Genomic DNA, 27,810 nt, shown 5'->3' on the forward strand with positions numbered 1-27,810 from the left:
GAAGATCTCCTTTGCAGTAACTTTGTACTTTTTACGCACCCATTGAAACCTATGGGAGCACGCGTGTGACTATTTGCTCTGCACACGCCACCCGTGGACCTCCTGGTCACTAACTGACGTTAGCTCCTTGTAGGCCCAGCGATTCTAGAGGCCCTAGGCCTTTTCCCTTTTCTGTTCGTGGTACTTATACCACTATTTTAGTATATGGTTTGAGTGGCCACCAGGGCCTATCCATATAACGTGCAACTTCTGTGTATTCTGTGATAATCTTGTTTGACGATTTGTGCTCCTGTGCTCATAAAGAGACTAGGGGTTACTTTGAGAAATAAATACATATATATTTTGAATATATATCTGTGTGGTGTCCTTTCATTGGTATAAAAGGGGGTTGCATTTGGTAAAACAGCTGGCTTAACACGCTTCACGAGTTTAGCCTCAAAGACTGCTTAGCCTACGCTACCACTAGGGCAGCTAGTCCGAAAAGGTTGACTTACAACCACACCATAAGGGTTGCTTGGCATGGTACAAGGTGATCACTTTAACTAGTGGGCATCATATACCAGGCCAACTTCTCACAGGGATCCTAGTGCTCTGCTGTGACTTCACGGCTGTGATTCCATCACCTGCTTTGCGATGGTGATCGTCGTTGGTTTAATTTTTCATGGCAGCTGATGCTGAGCGCTGAGAGCATGAGTGTCGGGTGTGGAGCGAGGGGATACAGGACGGACTCTACAGGGCAGTCAGGGGTATTGACTAAAGTGGAGGTGGTTGGTGTGAGACATAGACACAGACCGGCAGTAGCTCTTGCCTCATTACACTGCCAGTCGAGCATTCCACTGATCCACGGTCTGTGTCCTGTGACCAGAGGAACACTAGTAAACTTCGCTCTGTGGTGGAGTTTTTGCCAAACTCCACGCTCCAAGTGGAGCGCGGAGTGGCAAAAATCTGCAATCTCTGAAGGTGGAGCAGAGTTCTCCACCAGCGGAGCGAAGTTTACCACTCAGCGCAAATATGAGCAAGAGGGTGAGCAGAGGGTGTACTCTTCATGCATATGGCCAAGAAACACCATGCTTGAGCCTTCATTTCTCACCGTGCATGAGCAGTGTCTTTATGCACCGATGAAATATGCCATGCTTAAGCCTTCACTTTAACCCGTGCATGAGCAGAGGGTGTCTTCAACGTGGGTTACAATTAGAAGGACTTGTGACTCCACCCTCTCGCCGAACTCTGCGGAATCTCACTGAATTTTTCTGTAACTCTGTGGAATTCCGCTGAGTGAAACTCTGCGAGCTCTGCCCGGGCCTAATTCCTCAGAGCAGGACAAGGGCCTTGTCAATGTCAGCAATGTTACTTAGAGAGAATCCAGTACTCAAAAGATGGCCACCTTTATGTACCCGATGATTCTTGTTTGTGTCCTAGAGCCCGCGCGTACCCCTGAATGCTGGTTCGCCAACCCCCTGTATGCACATCCAGTCCCTCAGCAAACACTTTTGAACAGCAAACACCCAGTGGGTGTAACCACCACAGAGTGCCGCAGCTGTGCATGGACGACTCTCCTCAAGGCACTGGAGCGCCCCATGCTCACACAACAGCTGAGAATGAAGAGCGTACCTATCACCTGGTGTCCACTTAAGTCAGACACACTGTTGTGCACATGAAGTATCTGCAGGGGGTCTGGCCAGAGGGTTTAAAGCGTCTACATGTTTATGCCTACTGCGATGTCCAGAAAGGTGACTAGCACCCCTAATGTAGATATGGGGGGGAGGCAGGCTGGCACTCACGGCCTCTTGACGGTGCACCTTACCTGTGCCGATGAACATGACATCATACTGTCCGTCCACGCCTTCCACCTGGTCCATCACTATCCTGGTGAACCTGTAGTCCACCCCCACGCGCACGAGCAGTGGGCGCTTGTTGATGGGGTAGACGGCGCTGTACATCAGAGGGTGGGTGCGACTGAAGAACATGACGTCATCTGGGTAGTCGCGCGTGGATCGGTAATGTCCACGAGTGCTGCTGGGGCACTGTCGGGTAAGAGAAGGCAGGTATCAAAGACGTAAGTAGTCCTGTGAGAAGCAGAAATTACTCTGCAGTCACATACTGGTGACACTGTGGCTCACACAAGCTCTCTGCCATTGTAGATTACACATTATGTAACTTAGAGCAGGTGATGAAACGAGATTTGCATAAACATAAAAACATTCAAAGGGTATGAGAAGGGACAGGTGAAAGGTGTGTTCAGGATGAAAAGTCACTCCAAGTGTGTGTTTGTGCCTCATCTTGTCTGTGTGTTCATCACAACTGAACTAAAGACACAGCGACACTCCAGCAGCAGAGCACGCAGGTGAACACAGGTGAACTAAAGACACAGTGACACCTCAGCAGCAGAGCACACAGGTGAACTAAAGACAGAGTGAGACTCCACCAGCAGAGCACACAGGTGAACTAAAGACACAGTGACACTCCAGAAGCAGAGCACACAGGTGAACTAAAGACACAGTGACACTCCAGCAGCAGAGCACGCAGGTGAACTAAAGACACAGCGCCACTCCAGCAACAGTGCACTCAGGTGATCTAAAGACACAGTGACACTCCAGTAGCAGTGAACACAAGTGAACTAAAGACACAGTGACACTCCAGCAGCAGAGCACACAGGTGAACTAAAGACACAGTGAACTAAAGACACAGTGACACTCCAGCAGCAGAGCACACAGGTGAACTGAAGACACAGCGACACTCCAGTAGAAGAGCACATGGGGAACTGAAGACACAGTGACACTCCAGCAGCAGAGCACGCAGGTGAACTAAAGACACAGTGACACTCGAGCAGCAGTGCACACAGGTGAACTGAAGACACAGTGACACTCCAGCAGCAGAGCACGCAGGTGAACTAAAGACACAGTGACACTCCAGCAGCAGAGCACACAGGTGAACAAAAGACACAGTGACACTCCAGCAGCAGAGCACGCAAGTGAACTAAAGAAACAGTGACACTCCAGCAGCAGTAAAAACAAGTGAACTAAAGACACAGCGACACTCCAGCAGAAGAGCACATGGGGAACTGAAGACACAGTGACACTCCAGCAGCTGTGCACACAGGTGAACTGAAGACACAGTGACACTCGAGCAGCAGAGCACATGGGGAACTGAAGACACAGTGACACTCCAGCAGCAGTGCACACAGGTGAACTGAAGACACAGCGACACTCGAGCAGCAGAGCACATGGGGAACTGAAGACACAGTGACACTCCAGCAGCTGTGCACACAGGTGAACTGAAGACACAGTGACACTCGAGCAGCAGAGCACATGGGGAGCTGAAGACACAGTGACACTCCAGCAGCAGTAAACACAGGTGAACTGAAGACACAGCGACACTCCAGCAGCAGAGCACATGGGGAACTGAAGACACAGTGACACTCCAGCAGCTGTGCACACAGGTGAACTGAAGACACAGCGACACTCCAGCAGCAGAGCACATGGGGAACTGAAGACACAGTGACACTCCAGCAGCTGTGCACACAGGTGAACTGAAGACACAGCAACACTCGAGCAGCAGAGCACATGGGGAACTGAAGACACAGTGACACTCCAGCAGCAGTGCACACAGGTGAACTGAAGACACAGCAACACTCGAGCAGCAGAGCACACAGGTGAACTAAAGACCCAGTGACACTCCAGCAGAAGAGCACACAGGTGAACTAAAGACACAGTGAACTAAAGACACAGTGACACTCCAGCAGCAGAGCACACAGGTGAACTGAAGACACAGTGACACTCCAGCAGCAGAGCACACAGGTGAACAAAAGACACAATGACACTCCAGCAGAAGAGCACACAGGTGAACTGAAGACACAGTGACACTCCAGCAGCAGAGCACACAGGTGAACTGAAGACACAGTGACACTCCAGCAGCAGAGCGAGCACACAGGTGAACTAAAGACACAGCGACACTCCAGCAGCAGAGCACACAGGTGAACTGAAGACACAGTGACACTCCAGCAGCAGAGCACACAGGTGAACTAAAGACACAGTGACACTCCAGCAGCAGAGCACACAAGTGAACTAAAGACACAGTGACACTCCAGCAGAAGAGCACACAGGTGAACTGAAGACACAGTGACACTCCAGCAGCAGAGCACACAGGTGAACAAAAGACACAATGACACTCCAGCAGCAGAGCACACAGGTGAACTGAAGACACAGTGACACTCGAGCAGCAGAGCACACAGGTGAACTGAAGACACAGTGACACTCCAGCAGCAGTGCACACAGGTGAACTGAAGACACAGCGACACTCCAGTAGAAGAGCACATGGGGAACTGAAGACACAGTGACACTCCAGCAGCAGAGCACGCAGGTGAACTAAAGACACAGTGACACTCGAGCAGCAGTGCACACAGGTGAACTAAAGACACAGTGACACTCCAGCAGCAGAGCACACAGGTGATCTAAAGACACAGTGACACTCCAGCAGCAGAGCACACAGGTGAACAAAAGACACAATGACACTCCAGCAGCAGAGCACACAGGTGAACTGAAGACACAGTGACACTCGAGCAGCAGAGCACACAGGTGAACTGAAGACACAGTGACACTCCAGCAGCAGTGCACACAGGTGAACTGAAGACACAGTGACACTCCAGCAGAAGAACACATGGGGAACTGAAGACACAGTGACACTCCAGCAGCTGTGCACACAGGTGAACTGAAGACACAGCGACACTCCAGTAGAAGAGCACATGGGGAACTGAAGACACAGTGACACTCCAGCAGCAGAGCACGCAGGTGAACTAAAGACACAGTGACACTCGAGCAGCAGTGCACACAGGTGAACTGAAGACACAGTGACACTCGAGCAGCAGAGCACACAGGTGAACTAAAGACACAGTGACACTCCAGCAGCAGAGCACACAGGTGATCTAAAGACACAGTGACACTCCAGCAGCAGAGCACACAGGTGAACAAAAGACACAGTGACACTCCAGCAGCAGTGCACACAGGTGAACTGAAGACACAGTGACACTCCAGCAGAAGAACACATGGGGAACTGAAGACACAGTGACACTCCAGCAGCTGTGCACACAGGTGAACTGAAGACACAGCGACACTCCAGTAGAAGAGCACATGGGGAACTGAAGACACAGTGACACTCCAGCAGCAGAGCACACAGGTGAACTGAAGACACAGTGACACTCGAGCAGCAGAGCACACAGGTGAACTAAAGACACAGTGACACTCCAGCAGCAGAGCACACAGGTGATCTAAAGACACAGTCACACTCCAGCAGCAGAGCACACAGGTGAACAAAAGACACAGTGACACTCCAGCAGCAGAGCACACAGGTGAACTAAAGACACAGTGACACTCCAGCAGCAGTGAACACAAGTGAACTAAAGACACAGTGACACTCCAGCAGCAGAGCACACAGGTGAACTGAAGACACAGTGACACTCGAGCAGCAGAGCAAACAGGTGAACTGAAGACACAGTGACACTCCAGCAGAAGAACACATGGGGAACTGAAGACACAGTGACACTCCAGCAGCTGTGCACACAGGTGAACTGAAGACACAGCGACACTCCAGTAGAAGAGCACATGGGGAACTGAAGACACAGTGACACTCCAGCAGCAGAGCACGCAGGTGAACTAAAGACACAGTGACACTCGAGCAGCAGTGCACACAGGTGAACTGAAGACACAGTGACACTCGAGCAGCAGAGCACACAGGTGAACTAAAGACACAGTGACACTCCAGCAGCTGTGCACACAGGTGAACTGAAGACACAGCGACACTCCAGTAGAAGAGCACATGGGGAACTGAAGACACAGTGACACTCCAGCAGCAGAGCACGCAGGTGAACTAAAGACACAGTGACACTCGAGCAGCAGTGCACACAGGTGAACTGAAGACACAGTGACACTCGAGCAGCAGAGCACACAGTTGAACTAAAGACACAGTGACACTCCAGCAGCAGAGCACACAGGTGATCTAAAGACACAGTGACACTCCAGCAGCTGTGCACACAGGTGAACTGAAGACACAGCGACACTCCAGTAGAAGAGCACATGGGGAACTGAAGACACAGTGACACTCCAGCAGCAGAGCACGCAGGTGAACTAAAGACACAGTGACACTCGAGCAGCAGTGCACACAGGTGAACTGAAGACACAGTGACACTCGAGCAGCAGAGCACACAGGTGAACTAAAGACACAGTGACACTCCAGCAGCAGAGCACACAGGTGATCTAAAGACACAGTGACACTCCAGCAGCAGAGCACACAGGTGAACAAAAGACACAGTGACACTCCAGCAGCAGAGCACACAGGTGAACTGAAGACACAGTGACACTCGAGCAGCAGAGCACACAGGTGAACTGAAGACACAGTGACACTCGAGCAGCAGAGCACACAGGTGAACTAAAGACACAGTGACACTCCAGCAGCAGAGCACACAGGTGATCTAAAGACACAGTGACACTCCAGCAGCAGAGCACACAGGTGATCTAAAGACACAGTGACACTCCAGCAGCAGAGCACACAGGTGAACAAAAGACACAGTGACACTCCAGCAGCAGAGCACACAGGTGAACTAAAGACAGAGTGAGACTCCAGCAGCAGAGCACACAGGTGAACTAAAGACACAGTGACACTCCAGCAGCAGTGAACACAAGTGAACTAAAGACACAGTGACACTCCAGCACCAGTGCACACAGGTGAACTGAAGACACAGTGACACTCGAGCAGCAGAGCACACAGGTGAACTAAAGACACAGTGAACTAAAGACACAGTGACACTCCAGCAGCAGAGCACACAGGTGAACTGAAGACACAGTGACACTCCAGCAGCAGAGCACACAGGTGAACAAAAGACACAATGACACTCCAGCAGAAGAGCACACAGGTGAACTGAAGACACAGTGACACTCCAGCAGCAGAGCACACAGGTGAACTGAAGACACAGTGACACTCCAGCAGCAGAGCGAGCACACAGGTGAACTAAAGACACAGCGACACTCCAGCAGCAGAGCACACAGGTGAACTGAAGACACAGTGACACTCCAGCAGCAGAGCACACAGGTGAACTAAAGACACAGTGAACTAAAGACACAGTGACACTCCAGCAGCAGTGAACACAGGTGAACTAAAGACACAGTGACACTCCAGCAGCAGAGCACGCAGGTGAACTAAAGACACAGCAACACTCCAGCAGCAGAGCACATGGGGAACTGAAGACACAGTGACACTCCAGCAGCAGTGCACACAGGTGAACTGAAGACACAGTGACACTCCAGCAGCAGTGAACACAAGTGAACTAAAGACACAGTGACACTCCAGCACCAGTGCACACAGGTGAACTGAAGACACAGTGACACTCGAGCAGCAGAGCACACAGGTGAACTAAAGACACAGTGAACTAAAGACACAGTGACACTCCAGCAGCAGAGCACACAGGTGAACTGAAGACACAGTGACACTCCAGCAGCAGTGAACACAAGTGAACTAAAGACACAGTGACACTCCAGCAGCAGAGCACACAGGTGAACTGAAGACACAGTGACACTCCAGCAGCAGAGCACACAGGTGAACAAAAGACACAATGACACTCCAGCAGAAGAGCACACAGGTGAACTGAAGACACAGTGACACTCCAGCAGCAGAGCACACAGGTGAACTGAAGACACAGTGACACTCCAGCAGCAGAGCGAGCACACAGGTGAACTAAAGACACAGCGACACTCCAGCAGCAGAGCACACAGGTGAACTGAAGACACAGTGACACTCCAGCAGCAGAGCACACAGGTGAACTAAAGACACAGCGAACTAAAGACACAGTGACACTCCAGCAGCAGTGAACACAGGTGAACTAAAGACACAGTGACACTCCAGCAGCAGAGCACATGGGGAACTGAAGACACAGCAACACTCGAGCAGCAGTGCACACAGGTGAACTGAAGACACAGTGACACTCGAGCAGCAGAGCACACAGGTGAACGAAAGGCACAGTGACACTCCAGCAGCAGTGCAGACGCACACATTTCTTGGCCCCATAGGCTCTCACCGTTCCCGGCCTTGGAGACGGAACGCGTCCCTGGTACGATGTCCACTTGAAGTCCGGACTCTCCTTGTGCGCGTACCGGCCGTCGAAGGCGGACACAATTTCTTCCATCTTGTAGACACACAAGGCAGAGCCACTCAAGATGTTACTACAAGGAAACAAGGCACACAGTGCAGTTACTGGTCAGTGGGAATCTGTGGGATCAGGAACCACATGGTGCAAGTGTGACGTCAGAGTGCGTTTGTACACGATACAAAGAAGTCGATCAAATGTGGTGGATTCAGAGGGGTGGGTGACCCATCGAGTGTTATCCAATCAGGAGCGGAAGTCTTGGGGTTTTTTCCATCTATTGATTTACAAACATTAAGTAGAATCTAAACCCCCGGGGGGGTTGGGATCCTCTTGTGCACCTGAGCACCCCGATGTCAACAATTGATGATCTTGGCGCTATGGTTCACCCTTCATTTCAATGACAGGAGCAGACTTCTGCAGACTGGAGTCTGGACCCTATGGCCAATCTGCAGACATGATTCCTAAACTTCCCTTCTTACCAGAAGGTGGCGCTGGTCAGTTCAATGAGGACCGGTCAAAGTGCAAAGCAATGGTGCAAACCCTGCTGCAGAGCCTTGCACTAAGGGGTCATTCAGTTCATAATCAATTTCTAGAAGAGTGTAAGTCGACCTGAGACTTTTTATAAATAGCCCAGAAAAGAAGGCAGAGACATTGTCCAGAGCCACTCTTTCAATTTGAAACCAGGAATCAGATGCGTCAACATTGCCATGCCCAGACCCCAGAGTGGGCCGAGGCCTGACAGGAAGGAGGGCAGAGCCTTGCTCCTGTGAAGACAGCAGCATTGGTGTCCAGTTTAATGGTCTTGGAACCAGAGAGAGGTTATGGGATCCTCTGTGGCTTTCAGGGTGATGATGAAATGCTGTTTTCCATCAGTGGATCCAGATTTGGATCCGGCACAGTTGGAGCCATGTCCACTGAGCACCGCGCACAGGATATGGTCACAGGCGGAGTATGTGTGCAGTAACCTCACAGGACACCAATGGCACAGATGGGGAAAGAGCCCCTAGGGCTGTGACCCCCATGGCTGGTTCGATTCTAACCAGGAACTCACTGCCATCAACTCTAAATTGCTACTCACCAGCACACTTGTTCATCTCAGACTCTCAGACCCCCGCCTTTGACCCGATCTACAGACCTCACTCCAGCAAACCCTTCATCGAGAAGGTCACAGACCTCACCTGTAGCACAAGAGTCAACAAATCCAACAATAATGTTCGCTTGGACTTCAAGTCCCAATGACTCCTTAAAGAAAACTATGAAAGAAACACATTTCACCTTCTTCATCTTCTTCACCATAAACATCAAACAACCACTGGTCCAACCCAGAGTGGCCATCATCAACCATCTGCTCTTCACCACCACACAGCCTTCCAAAGGACACTATATCAGCCGCACCACACTGCCATCCTTCACCTAACACCAGCCAACCACCCACCCACCACTGTCAATCAAACACTACACCCCTGCTCGTCCACGGACTGCCACCTGAGAACTCACTCATCACCCTGGCAACCACCATCTACTCCTGAGTTGATGCCAGCTCCCTCCTAACCACAGTCACCACACACCTACCCATATCAATCAACCAACTATACTACAGTACTGCTGCTGCACGGATGCCACCTGAAAACTCACTCATCACCATGGCAACCACCATCTACCCCAGGGCTGGTGCCATCTCCCTCCTGCCATTAGTCAATCACTCACCCACCACTGTTAATCAATCCAACTATATACCAGCGCTGCTCCTGCATGGACTGCCACCTGACAACTCACTCATCACCCTGGCAACCACCGTCCACCCCAGGTCTGATGAGAGCTCCCTCCTGCCCTTAGTCAATCACTCTATTTTAATTGCCCTTGTACTCTTTTACCAGAATTATTCAATATTTATAATCCATGTATAGATTATTGTAAGAGTAAGAGTTTATCTGATGACGTGTTCTTGCTTCAAGAGACTAAGATAGGTTTTAAAGAAGCTCTTCTTATGAGGAAAGATTGGGTAGTAGATGCTACATGTTCCAAAGCTTCTGGAAAGAAAAATGGGGTTATTACCCTTATCTCTAAGAGTTCTGGTTTATATATAGTTGCAGCTGAACACGATACCACAGGAAGATGGTTACTTACTCGTTTGACTAATGGCTTGGATGATCTAAATGTTATGAATTTATATGCTGCACATATAGATGTCCCACTTTTTTGGCGGGCAATAAAAAAAAACGTACTGACATTTCACAAAATTAAAGAACAATCGTTAAAGGTGATTTTAATCTTCCTTTCGATCCTATTTTGGATAGACATTCTGGGCCCAATTCACAGAACTAACTTAAGACAAAATCCTAAACTTACTACCATTTTGGTATTCACAGAAGGCACTTACTCATTTCGGTATTCACAGAAGGCACTTACTCATTTCGGTATTCACAAAAGTTAGGACTCCTAACTTTGAGATTCCTAAATGCCTTCTGTGAATACCGAAAGTCTTAAAGTTAGGATTTTTCTCAGTTTAGGAGTAGTAAAGTTAGGACTCCTAGGCATTTAGGAGTCCCAAAGTTAGGAGTCCTAACTTCTGTGAATACTGAAATGAGTAAGTGCCTTCTGTGAATACCAAAATGGTAGTTCTGTGAATCGGGCCCTCTGCTTTTAAAGTTTGACCACCTAGGGCACGCAAACATATGCTAAATATGTGTTCGTCTCATCATCCTTTGGATGCACGGAGATTACACAATCCTACGGGTGGCGATTTCACTTTTTTCTCCTCCCCTTATTCTAGCTTCTCTTGTATTGATTACCTTCTGGTTGACGCTTCTCTTTTAAAATATACTATAAATGTTATGAATTATCCAATAATTGTCTCTGACCATGCTGCAGTCTCTTTAACCATCCTTAATCTTACGGATACTAAAGGCCCCCTTAATGAGCAACTAAACACAGAAATCTTAGAAGATGACATTGAGGTAAAAGAATTTAAGCGCAATATTGATCGTCTCTTCAAAGATAATGAATCATCGATGGATTCTTCAATAGTACTATGGGATGTGTTTAAGTGTACTAGATCACTCATGACATGTTCCAAGACATCATCAATTGCATCACTGATGACATCTCAAATGACACCATTGATGACATCGCTGATGACATCATCCAATGAGCGTATTAGTTTGTTGTATAGATTACATTGTGTCAGGTAGCTACCATAGTACTTCTCAACTTAATTTTGTACAGCTTGGGTCAGCTAATGGGTGTAAGTGTTTGCAAAAAGCATGCGCTCGTGATGCACCGTAGCTGTGCAGAGGACCTGAACACATTACAAATGTTTGCTTTCAAGAGTAACTCTTTGCGCAGATGACAGGTGGCTTGTGTTCATTTTGTTACACACAAGAGGTTTGGTTCTGCACATAAAGTTTTCAAGAGGCCATATATTCTATGTAGTAGATACTAACTTTTGTAAGTAGCTGTGAGTTATTAGAGAGAAGTGTGTCTATAATTTATCCTTAGCATGGAAGAGTGTGTGCACCAGGTACTAACCGATGTACACATGCTTGTTTTGCGCCAGAAGAAGGGCTATCTGTAACGTTTTCACCACAGTGTGAAGGCTACAGGTAGTAGGATCTTAAGCACCTACGGAAATTGGTTATTTTTAGCACATTGTGTCTTTTTGGACAGCTGTTGCATAGAATGTACTGTACTTAATATATTCTTTTGAATATTCTGTGGTGTATTTCTCATGAAGGTTTCACTGTTTGCAGTGTGGTATAGAATGATCTCTTTCCATAGAGTAAACACTGTTGACAGTACTCAGTTCTCTACTGATATCGACTTCATGTCTTGATGCCGGTCTGAGTGTGTCAGGGGTTTGACACCGATAAACGCTCTCCGTAGCAGGGTATTTGGCTTGGAATTGGCATTCCCTATTTTGGGTTTCTCTGAGCGGTTTTATACAGATTGAACACCGTTCTCAATGAGCGTTTCCCATATATCTGTGGCTGATTGTTAATGTGAACTATGCGAGCCGTAAAGTGTATGTACGGGGTCAACAATGCACATGATGCTTGTTTTCAACACCAACGGGAGATTTTTCTGTGTTGGTAGTAATGACACCTGATCTTCTCCTAAGTTATGTTGTACTTACTGTCCGACCTCTAGTGCCATAGTACTTTACAGAGCAACATGCAGGAAAACACAGCTGATGATGTCATCAGTGATGTCATCAATGATGCCATAGAACATGTCATAAGTGATGTCATATGTGAGGTTATAGCGGTACAAAAGGGGGTGGTGATGGACGGAGCATCAGAACCAATCAAACACTCACACCCAGTCAACAGATCTGGGTTTGATCCATCACCGTTCTTTTGCTCACTCTGCCACCCCAGTTCAGACATGGCCATATGCAAATCAGTCTGACCCTATGCCTCATGGGAACAGTCCAGCCCGAACTACTAATCCATGCCTTCCCTGGACCGAAAACAAGCTTCCTAGGACCGGTATGTGAGGTTATAAGCAGCGCAATGCGGGGGCGTGTTTGCACGTCCCTCCCCAAACCCCGCTCATCCTCCCCATTCTCAGTCCCTCACTCTACTATTATTTTATTTTTTTTTGCATTTTTTATAGCGCAAACTCAATCCAAAGGTATTGGCGTGCTTTACATGATCAGCAGCTACTTTATACTGAAAAAATGTTTTTTAGGGTCTGTTGCAGATTAAGTGATTTGCCTAGAATCACAGGATGTTGAGCCGACGCTGAGACTCAAACCCGGTTCCCCAGTTCCAAAGTTGGAAGCTCAGGCCACACTTCACCTCCTCTCCTCAACCTCTAGTCTCACTCACATTTGCTAAAACAAACCTCCATTGGCAGATATCTCCACAAAGAACATCAAGACGTGGCGGAGGTGTCAACCATCTGTTTGTGAATAGTTTTTTGTAGTAAAACTGCATCACCTACACAGTCTGTGAACCAGGCCCATTGACTTTAGCAGCTGCTAGCAACAACTCTTGAAAGTATAATGCCTGCGACTGGCCACGGAGCCCCTCAATGCACATTTTATCCTTCTCTGGCACAAACCCTCCCTCGGGCAGCAAATGAGAAGCAGAGAGACCCCCCGACCCCGCAGAGAGTCCACTGCCGCCCGCTGTGATGTGTTCATTTACTCCACAGGTCTTCATACTTTTTTACTCTGAGCCCCCTAAGCAAAATGTTTTGAGGTCGGGCCCCACTTCAAAACTTTATGGCAAGGATTGGGGGAGCGGGAGGGACATGGCTGCGTGCAGGGAGAGGGGCTTATGAGATGATTTCAGGAAAACTTTTTCTATAGTTTATGCACCGCACTAAATCTGAGACTTATAAAACAGCAAAGGCATCAAACAAAAACAGATATTATCCCAAACAAACTGCTCCCCATAATTGGGGTGTTGTGAGCCCCTCACACTCTTTGACCCCAATGCAACTACACCTGCAGCACTAACGATAACTGCAGTCCTGAGTAGCAGGCTATCTCCTCTGCCTCTTTTACCTCTGCCCCTCCATGACGGATCATCACCTCGGTCCTAATGCTTGAAAGGAAAATAAGCTCCGATGCCCCTTTTCTAAAGGTAGACAATCATAACTGTGATGTGGTGGGCCTCTGTATCCCCTGGGTCCTATTCCTGCTTCATCTACTTCCTTAATATTAACCAGCAGTGGTCACTTACACACCTGGCAGCAGTACCAGCTTCACTAATGAATGTCCCTTTAAAAAACACTTATATTGTCCCCTTCTTTGGGGGGTTCTCTCTGAAGAAGCTGTCTCTGGCCATTTGTAAACACAAAAATGAGTCCCCATACAGTGCGTTCTTTTCTGGGCCTCCTCTTTGACAATACCTATGAATCTCTCTCCTTTCCTCTGTCTCCTGGACCTTTACAGTGAGACCCCAGGGATCGAGAGGATTAGGGCTCTGGATCTGAATGCAACCCAGCTGGCCTTCTACCTGCCACCCAATGGACTCAGCTTTCACAAAAAAACTGCCCCTGAATGGTTAATAATGACTTTGAGGTGCCTCTGCCTGAAAGAGGAGGGTGTGGTGGTAGTGCAGAAAGTTAAAAAAGAAACCAGCCTTCTTACCAGCCATTAATTGATTGAGTCACTGAAATCCAGGGCCATTGGAATTATGGGTTTTTGCAGTAGCAGCGTTTTCCACATAATTATCAGTTTACTGCATTTGCTACATAATCTGTGAATTTCAACAACAAAAAACTTGATTCTAGCTCAAACGGAACAGAACTTACTTAGAGCGTGACAAAGTGTTCCGGAGCAGTGGAAGGCCCTTTGCAAAGCATGACTGGTAATCTTGTAGTTGCTAACTGCTGTATTTGGGAGTTAAACTGGTAATAATGAGGTGAAATATTTCCTCTGACAGCGTTACCTTGGGTTAAAATGACGAAATACTGAAATAATACTAACCACAAAATGTGGAGCATTGTGCCTCATAATTTACCTTTTCTTGCTGCATAATTTAGACAAACCTGCCGCATAATATTGTCCTCTTCTGCTGAATAATTCCAGTGGCTCTGCTTAAAGCTTTATGGTGGCAAAGATCTATTCTTTTTGAGATGTAATGTAAGGGTGTTATCAGCTGAGATCTGGAATAGTGGAGACACTTACAAAAATGTCTGCATTAGATACAGTTTGATTACTTATTAGTAAAAAGTAGATTCTGTAAGAACCTGTTTTATCTCAATCACTGCACCATTTTGCAGCAGCCTACCTTGGAGTAAATAAATACTGTTTAAAATATTAACTTACATATTCACAGTGATTCTGCCACAGGCTGGGACCGCCTAGCACTATAAACAGGGCTATTGGAATTATGCGTCAGGAGAAGGCCAAATTATGCAGCATGGTTGACTAAATTCTGCAACATGCAAAGGTGAACCATGCTGCATAATGCTGCATATTTTGTGATAGCATTACTGAATTATTTTGCCATTTTTACACTTGTTAACACAGGCCTGGCTTTTATTGCTCCTCATCAGTACCACATCAACACCCACATATAGCAATAAGCAACAGAAAGGTGACCAGTCAACCTTTAGAAAGTGCTTTCCACTGCAAGGTAACGTGCGTTGCTGCATTTTCAGTAACTTTTGAACTGTCTGAGCCAGAAACAAGTTTTTTTATGATGTGAAAATTATGCAGCAGATGATTGATTATGTGGCAAATGCGGGAAATCCATAACTATGCGCTGTGAGTGCAGGGTGAGCATGAAAGTGAAGAGTGAGAATGAGGAGTGAGTTGTCTGATGCAGGGTGCATTCCCAGGCACTTGAAGTAACTCAGCAGGTTATTGACGGCGGCGTAGGGTGTCAGATATAAGTTAGACTATTGCTATTATGGCGTTAATCAGGGATCGAGGGTGGAGGAAATAAATAATGTGCTGATCCTGCAACAAACTTCCAGTCTTATGATTAGGGTTGCCAGCTCATTATTTTGATGTCGCAGACGGTGCAATAATAAGCAGTCACCTAAATCCCTATTTTCCGCACTTATCCGTGCATACTTCGAACAGCAAATATAAATAGAAAGCACTTTTAATTGTGTTCTAGGGCGGCCTGAATGATTCATGACTGATAAGTAAATGGAACAGACAGAAAAGTCACATTACAAATGAATAAATATTGTTTTCTTTAAACACACATGGCTGGCATTTTTTCTTTTGGCAACCCAACTTTATATTCCTTTTCATGAAATGCATTTTCACACTACAGCAGTAAATGTAAAATGTAAGGAATAGGCAGAGTGGGGGCCCAGGGGGTACTGGAAACAACAAAAAATAAGCCTCGGTAACCAGTTTACAAAGTTATGCAAATATGCAAATGGTCTTTAAAGACCTGTGAATAACTCCACCGTGCCGAAGATAAGACTCCAGAGGCTGCCCAGCCGAGCCCACAGCAGCCCTTTGGCCCCAAGTAAATGAAGAAAGCCAGGAAATGCAGCAAATAAACATTGCCACACTTCCAGGCCATCTTCATGTGCATGTACTTGCAGAGGCCTTTGCGCCCCCCCCCCCCCCCTGGGAACCCATTCACACCTCCCCAGGGGGGCGCGTCCCACAGTTTGAAGACCTCTGATTTACTCTGTGTCTGACGGTCTTTCAACTAAATATGTTAACAGGAGGTGTTGTCACACATCTGGGATTATGGCGCCATCTAGAGGGAACTAAAGGAACTGTCCATCAGAAATGCACTGTTGCATCTCACGAGTGCTTCTGGGGGTACAGGAATCGAGAGGATTCGGGCTCTGCATCTGAATGCAACCCTGCTGGCCTTCTACCAGCCACACCAGGGACTCAGCTTTCCCACACAAAACTGCCCCTGAATGGTTAATACTGACTCTGAGGTGCCTCTGCCTGAAAGCGAAGGGTGTGGTGGTAGTGCAGAAAGTTAAAAAAGAAACCAGCCTTCTTATCAGCCATTAATTGATTAGGTCACTGAAAGCCAGGGCCACTGGAATTACGAGTTTTTGCAGTAGAAGCGTTTTCCGCATAATTATTAGTTTAATCCATTTGCTACATTATCTGCAGATTTCAACAACAAAAAACTTGATTCTAGCTCAAACGGAACAAAAGTTACTTAAAGTGTGACAAAGTGCCGCATTTAAGCATAAGCTGCATGTAGGAGAGCCACATCCCACACATCTGCCCAGCTGCACCAAAACATCAGTTCACCTGAGGCGAAAACCAGGTGCTCATGTTCCGACCTTTTTGTCTTTTTCTTCAAGTGAGTCATTAATCATCTTTTTGACTGTTGTTAGATGGAGTGCATGACCCTGGCTACAGTGGGGCACAGGCAGTGCTTAATTTGTAAAATAATACCGCAGCCTCTGGCTGGGTGCCGAAGACCTGGGGTCGTGGTTACAAGGAATCGGAATAGGGCAGCGCCGCAAGTCTTCTTGCTGCGCTGCCTTACGCCAATGTGAAAGGTCAGGAATGCACCGTATTTATTAAATACCACGCATTCCTGCCCTCTTCCACTGCGCTGGCGCGCAATGGGCTGCCTGGTGCCAACACAGGCCCCCTTGCACCATGGTGCTAGGGTGGCTGCATTGCTTGCAAGATTGTTTTTGTGCAGAGAGGGGCACCTTCCTGCACTTAAACAATCCTGAAAAGTGTTTCCCTCTTCCCGTGTGTGCTGCACAATGTAACACACATGGAAAGATACAAAACGAGGAGAAATGTATATATTTCTCCTCGTTGCGCCTGCTCTGTGGAGGCGTAAGGACTTGGGGACAGATTTATGTTGGACTTGTGCCACTTTTACGCCGCCGATGCGTCACTTTTGTGACGCAGTGGCGGCGTAAACCCTGCGCCACATTGCGCCCTATTTACATCGTGACGCATCTATGGAGATGCGTCACGGTGTAAAGCCGTGCGCCACATGAAACCTGCGTCAGGTTTCATGTGGGTGTTTCTACGCAGGGGGGGCGTTCCGTCGCAGGATTGCCCCTGAAAAGTGACTCAGTGAAATCTACAAGATTTCACAGAGTCACTTTTCCAACGCTGATGAGTCAAACCCTGCGCCTGCTTGAAGCAGGCGTAATGCTTGACGCACCATGTTAGGGATAGGGTAGGTTGGAACAGTGCTGGAGTTGCGTGTCGCACGCAACACTACTTCAGCACTGCGCCAACTTTACGCCCCAGATGCGACACGCATCTGTTTATTCCTGCGCCATGATGAGCGGCGCATCATGGGTGGCGCAAGGGTAAACTTGCGTGCTGCATCTTTCCTGGCGCATCCCTGCTGATTTGCAGGGATGCGCCAGGCAACATAAATCTGCCCCTCTGTATTTCCTCAGGTTTACGTGATGTTGTAAATCTGGGGAAGCATCAAAATCCATGGGTGTAGCATGGGAACACCCACTACAGCGCCCATGGAACACCTCGCTAACACAGACTAAGACAACGCAGCGACTTGTGCTGCGTTGTCTTAACTCTATATCTATGAGCCCATTAAACGCCATGCAAAGTGGCTTTGCTTGGCCTCATAGATATGGTCGAGATGTTTGCACCCCTGAGTGCCAGAAAGTGACGCTCGGCGGTGCTGGCTGCTTGTAAATAAGCGTCAAGGGCCTAATTACGAGCTGCTCATAATATCCTGACCCTTGCATAAGCTCTTGTTTACACATTGAGTTTGAAGGTATTTAACATATCCGATACATTAAATAACTCAACATTCATTAACGTCTGACAGTGGAAAGCATATGCTTAACTTCCTCCTGGTTTCACCCACCCACAGACATTCCCCCTCCCTGTATCTCTCTTGCAGGCTGTTTTCATCTCTTCTTGTACCTGGTCTCCATCTTTCTCTTCCCCATTCTTCTGCTTTTGTGTTTTCCTATCTCTTGTTCTGAGTGGAAGTTTGATGAGGAAACATAAATAAATGCCAGTAACCCCACCTGCAAGCACCGGCTCAAGATAAGCATGGGGTCCAGGTAAATTACCCCTTGCTGCACCCCAAATCCCTTGGTTTGTGATGACATTGTAGGTTATGAGGCTTGTCCACACCTCAGCAAAGGCCTTACAAAGGGAAGCAACGAAGTAACCTGCAAAGAGAATTGTGAATCCTTCTCAAAACTCCGGAGAGGAGGGTGGTGGGGATGGTCCTGGCTGAGAATGTAGAAGTGTTGGTCAATCAGTGAGACGAGACTCGCCCTCCTCTGTGGCCCTCAGGGTGGATGCTACCAGTGTGAGCCATGCATGGCTGCAGCAGAAAGCTTTGGAAACCCCAGACTGGTGCACTAATGACGTCAGCTCAATCCTCGTACAAGATACTGCGTGTATGTGACTGACCCCCCCCGCACAGCAGCGGAGCCCTGCACAACAGAGAGACCTCCTTAAAGGGAAGATTCTACCAATGGAGTATTCTCATATCATTGAGTCTCCGGGCATTGAGTCTCCAGTACAGGACTCTGGTAGCATGAGTCCTCCTGGCACAGTATTTCTTAAAGTAAAATTTCCTGGCAGAGGACACTGTTCCCCCCCTCCCCCCTTGCACTCCGTTTCTGGAAGCATTATCCTCTCGAGACAGGACTCGGCTGCCATTATTCGCCCATCTGCTCCTCCACTGAAGGCTTTACTCACTGGAGCAGTAATAGTTACTACTAAGAAGTGAAATATTCCATTAGAGAGAACAGAGGGGAGCTCTTGATTCACTGCCGCTCTCGGGCTAACATAATGACCACAGAAGATGCGGAGAGCAAAAAACAAAAATATACCAAAAGTCAACCTATGCCAAGCAAATATTATCTGTTTGGACAGCCCACTAATCAGTTGTGGCAAACTGAGTTACACCGACTTAATGAAACCCTATATCTTTGAGCTCAATCTTTGTAGCGATTTATTTTTCTTTATAGTGCTTTCCAGGCTGCATAGATTGAATATAGGTTATAAAAATATATTCAAAAACATAACAGATGTGTACAAACAAACTCTCATCTAATTACAAAAAACATAAACACAGCTTGCGGTCATTCCTGGCGGATCCCAAGCGCACCTTTCGAAGCAATAACATGTGGTCATTCTAATTGTCCCTCATAGAGTTTATAACCCATCTCGAGGTGGCCTTTGGAAACCATCCATTGCTTCTCTTTGGTGCCAAATATGCACCTCCCCAGCGTAAAGAATTGTTCAAATTCATCCTTAGTTGGCTCCTCCAAAGATTAGTTGGTTGACATGTTTCGGCCTTTATTGCATTACAGACCTCATCAGGACCAGCGGTAGGTAGGTGACCAATAGTTCTTGGCACAGTGCTGAAAGGCTTACAGGCAATGTTGTAAGCCTTCAACTGTTATTATTTAAATAATAAACAAACAACCAGGGCCGACAGGTAACCCTCACCCTCCTATTTAAAAGCCTGCTCGCCTGGTAACCCATGGTGGTTAATATTTAAGTCATGGGGTCTGTATCTACTGAAGCGGCTGGGTAATACTTTAATGGGGTGCAGAGTCCGTGCTCTATGGAAACAGGAGGGGACCAGCCAGCTCCTGCGCCAGGAATGCAGCCGCGATGCAGGTCTCGAAACCAAAGTGAAGTATTCCAGCAGGAATGGCTGGGAGTAGTAGGAGCGCATCATTATGTCCAAACTCATACGTACGATGAAGGCATTTCTCCTGGCACCTTATTACTAGGGCTGGGTGGAGTCGGCGGAGTTCCGCTACGCAGAACTCAGCAAAGTGACCACAAAACTCATCCGCGCTTTGCGGAGTTCCGCAAGAGGTGGAGTGTATAAGGTCACGCCGTTCGCACTGATGTTTAGCCCGGTGTTTGTCGCATGCAGTAAAATCAGCGCGAACTGCACCATGCGCAGCCCAAGAGGGCGCTGCATCTTCCTGCTGCCCGCGTACAACCATCCGCCACCGCCCGCGTTGAGGAGGCTCGCCGGGAGGTGGTGTAGCCGAGCGTTGGATTGTCCTCACTCAGCAACTTTATGTTGGCAAAGGTGAGCGAAGGGGAAACTCTGCTCCGCCTCATGAAGCAGAGTTTATCAGCACTGCGCATGCGCCACAGAGCACGTTTGTACTCACCCTTTGTCCTAAAGGATTGATTCCTCCAGGCAACTTATTCTACAGGGCAATACTTCTCTTTGCACTTTTAATCTGATGGAATGTTCTATTTAATGGTTCCTAAAGACAGTATTTATTAGGCACATTTTTTTCTGGGCTCCTGGACGCAGCTGTTTCCTGATGTGCAAACTCAACGGTGCTGTTCCTACGGGTCCATCATTAGAGAACGAATGGTTTATTCCGGCTCATTGTTCATGAGCACAATACGTTTCCTAGCACAATGTGCACAATGTGTACATTGGCACAGTTTGTCCTTATACCTTATTTCTGACAGCAGTGGTTCAAGCTGCACATTATTACTAAAGGTAGTAACTCATTACTACTGATAATGAGATACTGCTAATAATGAGTTACTACTGCGAATGAGTAATTGCTGATAATGAGTTAATGCTAATAAAACAGAAATTCTCTTGCTGGGAAAGCACTCATTAGAATGGGGCTTACATTGGTGGCCTAAATTTCTAGGCCAATCCCGTGAACCTAAATCCACATTAGAAGACCTGGGAGTTGGGTGGAAAGAAGCTCTCCTTCGAAACACAAACTAAAACCCTGACATCCTGTAGCTTTGGCTTATTGGGGAGCTTGAGAAAGATCTCGGGCCACTGTAGCCCATCAGAGCGAAAGATGGTCATTCAGTCGTAAATCGCCTCGTGAGTGGATTACTGCGTGATCGTGTACCTGAGCACTACTGGCCACGGGCAAAAGAAACTGCAGACTCCCCCGGCTGCTGTGCCAGATACCGAGAACTTCCTCCGTGTCTCAGAAACTCCGCACTTTACACTGGCTCCCAGTGGAGAAGCGCATTCGATTTAAGGCGCTATGTGTGGCCCTGTGACTCTTCGATAAGGCCGCTGGACCGAGCTTGCTTCCACTGCCTCATCTCTACCACCCAACTAGAGCGTCATGTTCCGCAGATCTCAACCTAGCTGCGATTCAACGTTCCAAGCTGGTTGGGCAGGAAGGTAAGTCCTTCTGAGCTGTGGCATCTAGGCTTTGGCATGAAGTTCCCACTCACCTACGGAATATATCTAATCATTTCAGTTTTAGAAAACAGCTAAATACCTGGATGTTTAAGGAAGGAGAAGCTATTTCTTGACTGATGCTTCAGGCCTGCTGGGCGTCCCTTACTTGGTCAGCCTTGCGCGGTATAAGTGCTTTTTTCCCAAAGCAGTATAAATGCTTATAACATAACATAACATAGTACCCCGCCTCCAAGCACAGTCCATCTGTGATAAAATGTCTTCTTGCACAGTTTTCCTGCTGGAATCAGACCTCGAGTACTTTCTCCTCGGTGGCAGTATTTCTGCAGGAGTTTGTAAGTTTCCTCTTTCTCCTCCCTCAGATCTCACACATGTCCGTTTAAATGTGGCTCTTTTTTCATGAAAAGCATCTTTTTTTAAAGTTCCATTCGGGCTTTTCAACGCGCTCTGTGTGATTTTTTACTCTGTTTTCATAAAATCCGTTACTGTGGCCCCTCTACCCTCCGCCTCTCGCCCACTCCCTGTGGGGCTGCATCTAAAATGTATTCTCTTTATAGAGCTGTTTTTTCAATACATGCATGCAAAGCACAACATCAACAAGCTTTGGCAATGTAAACAGGCCTGACCTTTAGGCTTTGCTAATGCTCTCCACAAATACAGGAGGGGCGAAGAGGAGCTTGGGCAGTCGAGCACACATCCTCCCCACACTGGCCAGTCATAACTTGGGCAGTCGAGCACACATCCTCCCCACACTGGCCAGTCATAACTTGGGCAGTCGAGCACACATCCTCCCCACACTGGCCAGTCATAACTTGGGCAGTCGAGCACACATCCTCCCCACACTGGCCAGTCGTAACTTGGGCAGTCGAGCACACATCCTCCCCACACTGGCCAGTCGTAACTTGGGCAGTCGAGCACACATCCTCCCCACACTGGCCAGTCGTAACTTGGGCAGTCGAGCACACATCCTCCCCACACTGGCCACTCATAACTTGGGCAGTCGAGCACACATCCTCCCCACACTGGCCAGTCATAACTTGGGCAGTCGAGCACACATCCTCCCCACACTGGCCAGTCATAACTTGGGCAGTCGAGCACACATCCTCCCCACACTGGCCAGTCATAACTTGGGCAGTCGAGCACACATCCTCCCCACACTGGCCAGTCATAACTTGGGAAGTCGAGCACACATCCTCCCCACACTGGCCAGTCATAACTTGGGCAGTCGAGCACACATCCTCCCCACACTGGCCAGTCGTAATTCACAAGGGTGTGCTGTTGAGTGGATTCCCAAACACTACACTAACGTCGGTGGAGTCTCTCCCAGTCAAAAAGGACCTCCTTTATAGGATGCGCTGACCCTCGCCCACCGAAGTGGCATGCTTCATCATCAGGCCGGGCTCCCCTCTGGGTCCCTCTTGGGGACTCTATGCCAGAGATCTTTTATACACTCAGTCCGGTGTTGGCCAGACAGTAGTGTGATGCCCTTCACTAAATTTAAGGGTGTGGTGTGGTGCAGTGATTTGGGAATGTGGTTAGAAAAAGACTGGCTACAGGTTGATTACATGCCAAGGGGCAGATTTACAAGAAACTGACGCATCTGTAGAGATGCGTCAGTTTCCCTGCGCCAGCCTGCGATGCCCTTGCGCCACCATGGATGCGCCGTATATACAATACGACACACCACAGAGCAAGGATTGACAGATGTGTTAGAAATTCTGACGTATCTGTCTGTGCAAAAGTCACACATTGCTGGAGTTGTGTCGCAAGCACGATGCTACTTCAGCAGTGCATGAGGAGGCCTATTCGTAATACACTGATCACTCCTTATGCCTGCTCCAAGCAGGCATAGGGTTTATATGCAGTGGCATCACAGAAATGGCGAAGTAAAATCTTATAAATTTTACTGCGTAATTTCTACAAGGCTTTCCTGCGTGGGAACGCCGACCCTACATACATTATACCTGATGCAGGTATAATGTGACGCAGGGCTTTAAAACGTGACGCATCTCCCTACATGCGTCACGTTGTAAATGGGCTGCAATGTAGTGCATTGTTTAGGCCGCCTGTGCGATACAAAAAAATGGCTTGTAAATCTGCCCCCAAATGTTCAGGGGCGGCTCCTCCACTAGGGCGGAGGAACATCGCCCAACTGCTTTCTCGCAGTGTGAGAAGCAGAAACATAAAATGGTAATAACTACCATTTTATGTTTCGTCGTCTCACACTGCGAGAAAGCAGAAGGGTTTGGTTGTTCTTTGCTGCTCTGCGAGCTGGGCTGGCAGGGGAGGAGTGGTGTGCCCACTCCAGAGTGCACATGACTGGTTTGGTTGGCCCTCTGGGGCCGACCATACCAGTCAGGCACACTCTGCCCTTCTCCATGCAGGCTGCAATGCAGCCTATATGGAGAACATAGCTGGGCCATTAGCCCCTGGCGGGGCGGCGTCCTGACCAATCACAACGCTGCTTGCAGCATTGTGATTGGCTTAGGGGTGAGAGCCTGACTGCCTGCTTCCTGTTTCTGCAGGAGGCAGGAGAGCAGGAGAGGAGCAGAGACGATGCGGGACCCGGCCGGCAGAAAGGTAAGTTACATTTTATTTTATTATCAAATTGAACCTCCCCACGTGACCTCAACCCCCCCCCACCCACGAGTCATGCCGGCCACGACTGCAAATGTTTAATTTCAAAGGTAGCTATGTCAAGATTAAAATGTTCCTTGACCCAGCAGGAGGCATAATGAACCCTAGGTTCAGTGAGAGAGTCAACACGTTTCCAGCCTAATCTGCCCGAATGAGTCTGTGGCAACTCTTCAGGCCCAGCAGTGAGTTCCCTCCCACCCTGATCTGGGCGTAATAGTGACATGTGGTATGTATCCTAGTGAGCTTAGAGTCACTTCTGTGGTGATCGTAGATGAAGAATTCTCACATCTGGACCTCCAGAGACCATGGGCGCGGGCAGGTGAATAGGCGAAGCTCCTCCTGGATGGAACTGCCGCCACATTGAAAAGGGGCGTCATGGCACCCCAAGGGGGGCGGCTTCTCTAGAAATGCGGGTCATACGGGATCAAGAACTCAAAGATGGGAATACTTTATCTACAAGAACAATCTATCATCTGCAAGAAAACATGCTGACCTTTTCACTGAATGTTAGACCTGGCACCTTGGCGTGAGTCTCCCTTCCACTTTTTGCTGATGTGCTTGATGTGTTTTGTTGGTGTTAGCTGCTCAGGGCACTGTGCCACTGCTGATCAGTGCCACAGTGCAAGTGCTCCCTTTGAAAAAGTGTATACATTGATTGGTGTCCATGTTTGGCTTATTTGGTTTACTATCAGCCCCTAGTAAAGTGCACCCGGAGTGCCAGGGCTTGTAAATACAAATGCTGCTGGTGGGCTTGCAGCACTGGTTGTGCCACCCACAGAAGCGGCCTAGTAAAATGTGCCTAGGGTCTGCCATCGCAGAGCCTGCGTGCAGTCTGGTACTGTCGCGTTGACTGCGCAAGTGCACCCACTTGCCAGTCCCTAAACCTTCCCTTAACTACATATTAGTCACCCCTCTGATAGGCCCAAGGGCAGGGTGCATTGTAGGCATAAGGTAGGACATGCCCTGATGTGTGTGGCATGTCTTAATAGTGAATAACAGCCATTTTCGTTTTTCACTATTGAAGGCTACCTGCTCTCCATAGGCCAGAATGGGCTGCTGGAGTCACTACACGCTGTGACCCCAGTGGACTCATAGAGCATGGTAGGAAGTCAAGTTTAGTATGCCTGAACTCAGAATAATAAAATACTTCTTTTAGTAAAGTTTATTTTAATATCCTGTGTTTGTAAATACTACTTTTAGAAAGTTAGTATTTACTGGTCTGGCCATTCAGTACGCCTCTGCTTTGTGTGTGTGTGTTCTGCCTAGTTACAGTGAGGAGCAGGGCTGGGGAATTCCAAGAGACAGGCTGGCTGCCAGGTGGTGGGTAGAGAGATTACACCAGGATGGGTGGGAGGAGTACACCTTGACTCTGAAGTGACCTGTGCTCTGCCACCACAATGCCGGCTCCGCCCCCTGTGGAGCGGCTGATGTCTCTGCCCTGCTGCTGAAAGGAAAGAGCAGAGACACCACAACAAAGTGCTCCAAAACCGGACTGAGCCAGGCCCAGGCCCCCTGGCGACAAAGAACAAAAGAAACTGTGTATAAAAGAAGGAGCCCTGCTCCTAAGAAATCAGATCCTGTTTGCGCCAAGAAGAAACTCTGCCTGAAGGAGAAGGACCTGGAAAAGCTGCATGGAGGAGTACTGTCTCTATGCCTGAGAGACTGGCCTGTGGTGGGTGCCTTGCTGCTGGAAGGAGAAGGAAAGCCTGAAGAAAAAGACTTTAATTCAACTTGTGCTTTTGCAAACAATCTCCAAGGGCTTGCGTGTGAACTTGCCCCCTGATCTGCGCCCCAGGAACAATGGGCGCTACTGCCCCAGAAGAAGAGGAGCTGCCGGAGCTGATCTTGAACGCTGACCCCCGAGTACCTGTGTGTCCCCCTCTATCTGAGCACTGCGACTTCCGCCCACCGGGGCTGCTGTGAGCACCGTAAAGGCCTGCCTGACTGGCCCGAGCACAGCAAGCAACTGCCTCCCGAGCCGTAGCTCGCAAAGTGAAGAAGAAACTGACCAGGCTCCAAACGCCGAGCCTCTGCGACCCCAGGGCGTGGAGGCCACTGTGAGGACCTGCGACGCACTGATCATCTCCTGATTACAGCCGACAGCGCGACGCGCTGAAGAATTGCCTCCGAGGCTGCCCCTCGACTCCTGACCTCGTTGGTGGGTGGGTGTCGCCGCTGAAGAGTGCCCCCACGAAGCATCCCGGTCCACGGAGGAGCCGAGACCCAGACGCGACGTGGGACACTCGTGCACAACACTGCAGACTGCCGCGAACATTTGCCCCCAGACAACAAGGTATTTTGCGCCCTACGCGCTGATAGACGGTCTGTACTAACCACCGTACGGACCGTAACTGCTTTGCCCCTACGTGTGCTTGGTGCGCACCGTACTGCCTGCGAAGTGCCTTAAAGCGCGCCTGCTCTCACCTTGAGCTTTGCCCCGACTGACTGGTGCCTGGCGCGTGGTTCGGACCGCCCTGACCTACCAAGTGAGGCCGTTCGCTTCACAACTGCCTGCTGGTGTCCTGGGCGAACCGTACCTGCCTTGAGAAATCACCCGTGTACGGAGCGTCAATCCCCCTGCACGGACCGTACCTTCGTCGAAGCCAGCAGCAGCGCTCACGCGAGAAGCATGGGACTTGGCCTGCGCACGTTCGACGCGTCCTTGCTCGGTACGGCCCGTATGGTTCAAGGCCGGTAGTCGCGTACCTCACGCGAGAAGCGTGGGAAACGGCACGGCGGCTGGAAATAGCGGTAAGAAGCGTCTGAAAGCGCTACGAAGCGTAGAAATAGTCAAAAGACTTCCTTTTAATCAGAATTGTGGCATTTTAAGACCTGTGGACTGCCCTTAAGTCTATAAAAGTAACTGGAACGTAACTTTACCAAGAGAACTGTATTTATGCAACCTGCCTGAAAGGAAACCTTTTATATAAAGAACTATATTTTTACAGTAATACAGCCTTGTGTCTTTGTGTGGTGGGGAGGTGATTATTGTGTGGGACAACCTGAACGCTTAACCTATATGCTGAGGTATTCAAGTTATTATGGTATGATAGCGCAGTATATCTAATGACGGTATGCTTAGCCATGGTACATTCGAAGGATCGAAATCCCCTTTACGTTTAGCCTGACAAAAGGGCCGAGAACCAAACTGCCTCCATCTTGGATTGCGGCTCTTTCGCTTAAGAGTCACGTGGCCCTCTTACACACCATCTGCCTTCCCTTTTCACGGTAATTATTAGGAGACAGACAGAGTTGCTGAGAAGCAAGGTCACATCTGCTAAAAGGGAGTATCAAGCGAAATCCTCCAGACCTGGGACGAGAAGGGAGTCACCCTTCCGACCTTCTCTGTAAAGATAGTAACCCTTTGTATGTGTAACCAAAACTAGAAATAGGCATGAGCTCATTAGGGGTGCCAGGGCTAACTGGTACTTTTCCACATATAAGGTTTTGTATGCTGTGCTGATAATG

General features: G+C 48.5%; 1 protein-coding gene across 1 annotated transcript in view; it reads right to left on the reverse strand.

The window, feature by feature from the left end:
- The window catches only part of LOC146797257 (semaphorin-3A-like), a 366,005-nt gene that overhangs the window by 80,031 nt on the left and 258,164 nt on the right, over positions 1-27,810 (reverse strand). The window contains exons 10-11 of the mRNA XM_085624230.1: positions 8,063-8,207; positions 1,805-2,024 (exon numbers count right to left, since the gene is read on the reverse strand). Of these exons, the coding sequence (XP_085480356.1) occupies positions 1,805-2,024; positions 8,063-8,207 (365 nt within the window). The remainder of the gene's footprint in view (positions 1-1,804; positions 2,025-8,062; positions 8,208-27,810) is intronic.

This window comes from Triturus cristatus, chromosome 9 (assembly GCF_964204655.1).
Source record: "Triturus cristatus chromosome 9, aTriCri1.1, whole genome shotgun sequence".
Lineage (NCBI taxonomy): Eukaryota > Metazoa > Chordata > Amphibia > Caudata > Salamandridae > Triturus > Triturus cristatus.